Below are 6,522 nucleotides of genomic sequence, written 5' to 3' on the forward strand. Positions count from 1 at the left end.
CTACTCTACCTGCTCTCCTGCCTACATTATGAACTGTATATGCCTGCCCGCTTCACTGTCGGTGTTCACCCCAGCCCCGTCCTGGCTGAGAGCCAGTCTGCTGGCTCTATCATCAGACCATATGAGATCATCCACTACAGTGTTGACCTCTGGCTGACAGACAGCACAGCGTGCGGGCAGGTGAAGTTCTTTAGATGACTCCCAACTACTGCTAAAATATTGATGGCGGGTAGGAGCATCAGCAGGGTAAATATTTTTAGTCCCTAACTCGTCATCTCCATTTCCCCTCTTTTTTTTTTCTCTTGTCATCCCCTTGATGCCACACTAATGCATGTCTTCTGTTCCATTGAGCACATTGCCATGGCAGATTTCACCCGCCTCTGTGGTGCACTGGACCAAACCATAATTCTCCAAGTTTTCTGAGCAGTAAAGCCGGAGAAACAGGATGAGGGGGAAGTGAATAAGCATAGTCAGGGCAGGAGGTTTAATTAAAAGGCGGTTAGATGATTAATCATCTATCGCCAGTCAATTAACAGAAATGATGCTGCCTTTTCTCTGTCCTGCGTGCACTCACTGACCTCCAGGTGGGGATATTGCACAAAGGGGCTACTGACTGCTCTTCCATCAAAGCAGAACACATTAGCATTTACAAACAAGCGCCTTCATTAACATTACAATTACACACCGCATGAGCACATAATTGCGCTGGAGAGATATGCACTGCCTTAGAGAGATTGGTCTTTGAAACTCAGCCTCACCATAATTTTACAAACCAAAACGGAAATTATAATGGAAAAGGAAAAAAGAGCATGCTGTCACGTGGGCTGCCGAGAAAGTGAAATAAGGTCAGAGATCAGACAGAAATGTTTACAGTATTCTGTGCAGTTTTTTATAATTTCCATCGGCCAGTTGTTCTTGCAGTTTAAGAGAAAATGCCTTTCAAATCTCATCCTTTTCATACCCTTTCCAATAAATAACACACACGTGCACAAACCTGTATGTCTGTGATTTGCAAAGTGCCGTTCTCCATCAAGGTCAGTCGAGGTTTATTTCCCTGAAGTCTCTCTCCATCCTTCTCCCATGAAATCTTGGCTGAGGGCCCTCCGATTACACGGCAGTGCAGCTGCGCCATCGCACCCCGAGACACAGTCTGATTGGCCGGGCCTTGACGAATAATCGGCGGGACACGACCCGAAGGACCTACCAGTTTGAGGGGTGAGGAGGCATAATATTATGTTAGGGGTGTCATCTATCTTCTGATTAGCTATACAGTAAAGAAAAAACACTATTTGGAAGCTGTTCAAAAGTGCCTATAGAAAATAAGACTGTAAATTTGCCAGTGCAAAGGGTGAAAATTATTTAGATGCTTAGTTGGCAGAAAAAAAAACAGCATAAGCATAGAGAGCAAAGACTGTGGTGCTTACACGCTACCTGAGAAAGAACATTGAAATTCATTGCTCCTCCAGCATGGGGTCTCTAACTGTGTTCTTTCTCGTTCTTTATGGGCCTTATTGTTATGCACCTACTTGGTAATTAATATGTTTTCTCCTCATTAGCTGATGCGGCTGCATAATAAAGAATAAACCTCCCCCGGGTTGAAACGTGACTGCGTGGACTGAAGTCTCACCTCCCTCTACCTCCAGCAGCGCCTTGGTCAGCACGCTTCCTGCTACACTGATGGCCTGGCAGATGTAGAAACCAGAGTCCTCGGGATGAACATCAGTAATGGTCAGTTCTCCGCTCATGGAGACAGAGTAACGACCAGACTGTGATGGTGGTTGGCCGGGAAACAACAACATCTAAACTCACAAACAGACAGCAGGACAGAAAATGGAGTCTAAGGCTGTCAGTTAATCAATTGATCCTTTAGTTTATAGCTGTAAATTGTGAAAAATTCCCAGAGCCCAAGGTGACATCTTCAAAGCTGCTTGTTTTGGCTAAACTATAATCCAAACCCCAAAGATATTAACTCTGCACTGATATAAGACAATGAAAAGCAAAATCCTCATCTTTTTTGTGGTGATAAATGACTTAAACAATGAATTAGTTATCAAAGATTTAGTTGGATATGTTGTTTTGTTGTTAATCTGTATATTATTTTCTCTGTCTATTTATTTACTGTCAATATCTCCAGGTAAAAAATAGTAAAAGAAAAAATCCCTCACAGACACCCAAAGTCAATTTAACAGCATCGAAGACGAAGAAAAACAGCAAATATTAACATTCGAAAGCTTGCAAACAATAATCGATAATAAAAAAATGTAGATTAACTTTCTATTGATCAACTAATTGATTAAATGTTTCAGTTCTTCACACTATACAGAAGTATACAGAGCTAAATGAAACACCAACGTCAGCATGCTAACATGCTCACAGTGTCAATGCTAATTATGATATTTACCAGGTTAAATGTTTACCAAGTTCATCATCTTAGTTTAGCGTGTTAGCATGCTAAACCACAAGTGTCAACCTCATGGCGCTAGAGGAAAACTAGGGGATCACCAAAGTCAATACGAACCATCATCACCTCGGAACAGTTATTGTCTTTACAAATTCAATTCAATTCAAGTCAATTCATCCAATAGTTATAAATATAGATATATCAGACCAAAGAGCCGACAGAACAACATGGCAGCGACAATGGCTAAAACAAAGTTCAAAACTGTAAGCAATCATTGTTTTCGTGTTTTTTGGGATGATGCCCACTAACAGATGTTTCATTACTGTCCCATTCTGTTTTCTGCAAGTGAGATGGATGTGAACAAGGGGGAGGGGATGCATGTCAATCCAGTCAATCCATCCATTTCATTCCTCTAAGAGGCTTAGACTTTAGTGGAGGGACCAAGGTTATAAGGCTACAAATAATCCCCCAAATACAGCAAAAAGCTCTACAAAACAGCCAAGCCATGTCTCAACCATCCTCCAGACTGAAGCTTATTCACAAAATCTGTAGCCGAACTTCCTGTTTGCTCTCCGACTAGCTTCTAAAAACATCTGAAGCTGCTCCTCCATGTCAGTGATCCCAGCTGCTGTTGAGCAACAGGGTATTTATAGTTGCGTACAATATGGAAGGAGGACAATGTTTGTCTGCAGGTTTGCCCTGAAGAAGCAGTTTCCACACCTGGTGTACTTCCTGCCACCTCTCCCTCCTTCTTTTGTACTTCTTCACCCCCCACTACTCTCCTACACTGCGGTCCCAAGCAGGAGACACATTTCTCACCAACGCAATACCGCAAAGCTTTCCAACACTTTGTCTCTACTCATATCTTTGAGCCAAATACAAACGTGCTGTTCGCCTCTTGCTTAAAAAAATGTGTCTTGAAGAGTGTGGGCAACCTAAAAAAAGTGTCTGCAAAAATATGATTAAATCAGACAAAACCTGTTCATGTTGCGGGGAGTCTTTCTCGCCTTTAGAACAAAGAATGTGTGAAACCTTACTTGCTGATATATGATGAACAATTCAGGATAAGTAAGGTTTAGAAAAATCCGCACTCACACATAAGTAACAACCTGAGGCTTGGTGGAAAGTAAATGTATCCATACGTACTCATCCACTGATTTTGTAAAAAGGAATTTACTGTACTGGATTTTGCTGTTGCTGCAATACTGGAGGATCTCTTGTTCCCTGCCTCTTACCTGGCTGCCCTCTTTCTGCCAGAAGATGGCAGGTGGAGGGTTTCCTGTAGTGCCGCATTGGAAGGTGATGCTCCTCCCCTGGGTGGCAATCTGGTCTCGGGGCTTCGAGGCAATCTGAGGTGGTACTGGAAGAGGAAAATGAGTGTGACCGGCCATTAAAAGCCTTATTTCAGCATGAAAATGTGTCAAATTCCTGCTTTCTGAATTCCATTGAAGTTTAGAAGGGGAATCACTCTCACAGACATCTGAAATGTGACAAGAGGCCTAAACTAAATGCTGCATTCACAAGTCAAAAGCATTGAGAATAACTAGTTACATATATAACAATGCATTGAATTTTATAAGATCAAAATAAAAAAGCAACTGTAGCTGTAAGATAAATGTAATGGTATAAAACATGCAGTGATTGCTGATAAAGTGAAGTACAGCTCTAAATTAGTACTTCCACCACTTCTGTTTCAATAAGCACTCATCAGCAAGGAGGAATTAAGAGATGTCTCTTAACCTCCCGAGTGTTTTGATCCATCTATCGCCCTCTCATCTTTAATGAGACATCACCTCCATGTCCTCTGAAAAACAAATCATCACAGTACAAGCTGTTCTGATTTTTGACATTTACTAAGTTATTTCAGGAAAGGTCTGGGCAGAGCTGCCAATTTCCAGCTCGGGTCAGATCATTGCGTTGCAGCTACATATCACACCTCTGTAGATTTACACTGACCACCGCCTTCTACCTCCCATCTGAATAATTGGCTCATGCTGCCTGTCGGATGACAAGTTCTCCGGCCTGGATTCATCCTCATCACAAATCTCTGTGCAGTGCATATGCAGTTACACACACAAGCACGCAAACACATATTTGGCTCAATCACAAGAGATCTGAGTCATCTGTGTCATTTGTTTAATGCTCTTACTATGAGCATGTTCACAAAAACAGAAGACGTCTTATTTTCATTATCAGTGTTTTGATTTCTGTGAATTTAGACATGAGACATTGCTCTAATGTCTAAACAAACTCATGTGTTAGTCTCATACGCTTTGTCTTATAGCATTTATATTTTATTTTATTTCTTGATAGGTTCGTCTGGATCATGTACCCTAAATTAAATATTCTGTCTAAAAAGGTGTGATTTGGGTAAGAATTCCCCCTCTCACCCCTTCGGGGTGGTCATCCTCAAGCTCGGGTCCTCTACCAGAGGCCTGGGAGTTTGAGGGTTCTGAGCCAGTATCTTAGCTGTCCTAGGACTGCACTCTTCTGGACAGAGACCTCTGATGTTTTACCTGGAATTTGCTGTAGCCACTCTCCCAGTTTCGGTCACAGCCCCCAGTGCTCCGATACCACTGGCACCACTGTTGCCCTTACTTTCTACATCTTTTCTAGCTCCTCTTTCAGCCCTTGGTATTTCTCAAGCATATTGTGTTCCTTCTTCGATGTCGCTGTCGCTTGGGATTGCCACATCTATCACTTTGAGTCGGGTGTACATATGCAAAACAATGTCGGACACCGTAGTTTTCTCTGGACCCCTGCCAAATCGACCAGTGATGATAGTATAGCCGCATGTCGTCATTCCGCCGCTGGTTGTGAGGTAGGTCCAGCAAACGATGTGGGCTTTGTGATCATTGGCAGACTTTCTGGGAAAGACCTGGTCTGATCGGAGAGACGGCATCCATCCCATTGGGAAGGAGCAGCTCTCATTTCTAGAAATGGCAAGTTTATTAGTGGACCAAATCCATTACACCCAGAGTTGAGACCAGGAGGCAGAGTCGCAGTTTAACACACTTCTCTGCCCTTCTTTTCAGCAGTTACCCACCCAAAACCCTACACAGAGTCGCAGTCTAACACACTCTCTGCTCCTCCATTTCAGGAGTACTTAGTGAAAATCCTATAGTGACGGTGTCTGCCCCCGACCATCGAAATTATTTAAAAAGGTAACAGAAGAGGAGCGTGCATAAAACCTCATAAAATTAAAACCACAAGAGCAATAGTGCAAACGAATAGAGAGTTAAATGTGGACTCTTAAACATCAGATCTCTCTCTTCTAAAGGTGTACTAGTAAATTAACTAATATCAGATTATGATATTGATTTATTTGGTCTTACTGAAACCTGGCTGGGTGATGGAGAATATGAGCCTAAATGAATCCACCCCTCCCAGATATTAATACTCACATTCCTCGAGGCACAGGCCGAGGAGGTGGAGTTGCAGCTATCTTCGACTCTAGCCTACTAATCAGCTCTAAACCTAAACTAAACTATAACTCTTTGAAAGCCTTGTTCTTAGTCTTTGCACCCAAGTTGGAAATCACTGCAACCAATTCTTTTGTTATAGTGTACCGAGCACCTGGCCCGCTTCTGATTCTTATCTGATTTGCAGAGTTTTTGTCAACTTTAGTCCTTAAAACGGACAAAGTTATTATTGTAGGGGATTTTAATATTCATGTGGATGTTGAATGACAGCTTAGTACTGCGTTTATCTCTCTGTTAGATTCCATTGGCTTTCTCAGAGTGTTCATGAACCGACTCACTGTTTTAACCACACCCTCGACCTGTTTTGGTGTATGGTATTGAAATTAAACATTTAGTGGTGTTCCCACAGCATCCCTCTTTGTCCGACCACTGTTTGATAACTTTTGAGTTTGTATTGCTGAACTACTCGCCATTGGGCAAAAATTTCTATACAAGATGTCTGTCTGATGTGCTATAGCTAAATTAAGGATGGGATTCCATCAGCTCTAAATACATATCTAGTCACAAAGTAAGGAGGACTCCTATGCTAGTTTCAGTCCCTCCCAATTGATCATCTTGTTGATAGTGCTGCAGGCTCGCTGCGAATGACACTCGACTCTGTAGCCCTCTAAAAAAGAAAATACTAAAACAAAGACGGTT

General features: G+C 42.2%; 1 protein-coding gene across 1 annotated transcript in view; it reads right to left on the bottom strand.

Annotated features, from left to right (window-relative positions):
- Nucleotides 1-6,522, bottom strand: part of LOC119883183 (roundabout homolog 2-like) — a 93,393-nt gene that overhangs the window by 19,584 nt on the left and 67,287 nt on the right. Inside the window, exons 7-9 of the mRNA XM_038693744.1 lie at nucleotides 3,637-3,761; nucleotides 1,628-1,799; nucleotides 995-1,200 (exon numbers count right to left, since the gene is read on the bottom strand). Of these exons, the coding sequence (XP_038549672.1) occupies nucleotides 995-1,200; nucleotides 1,628-1,799; nucleotides 3,637-3,761 (503 nt within the window). The remainder of the gene's footprint in view (nucleotides 1-994; nucleotides 1,201-1,627; nucleotides 1,800-3,636; nucleotides 3,762-6,522) is intronic.

This window comes from Micropterus salmoides, unplaced genomic scaffold, assembly GCF_014851395.1.
Source record: "Micropterus salmoides isolate LMB-PRFRI ecotype aquatic unplaced genomic scaffold, ASM1485139v1 Ms_hic_scaffold_3, whole genome shotgun sequence".
Classification (NCBI taxonomy): domain Eukaryota; kingdom Metazoa; phylum Chordata; class Actinopteri; order Centrarchiformes; family Centrarchidae; genus Micropterus; species Micropterus salmoides.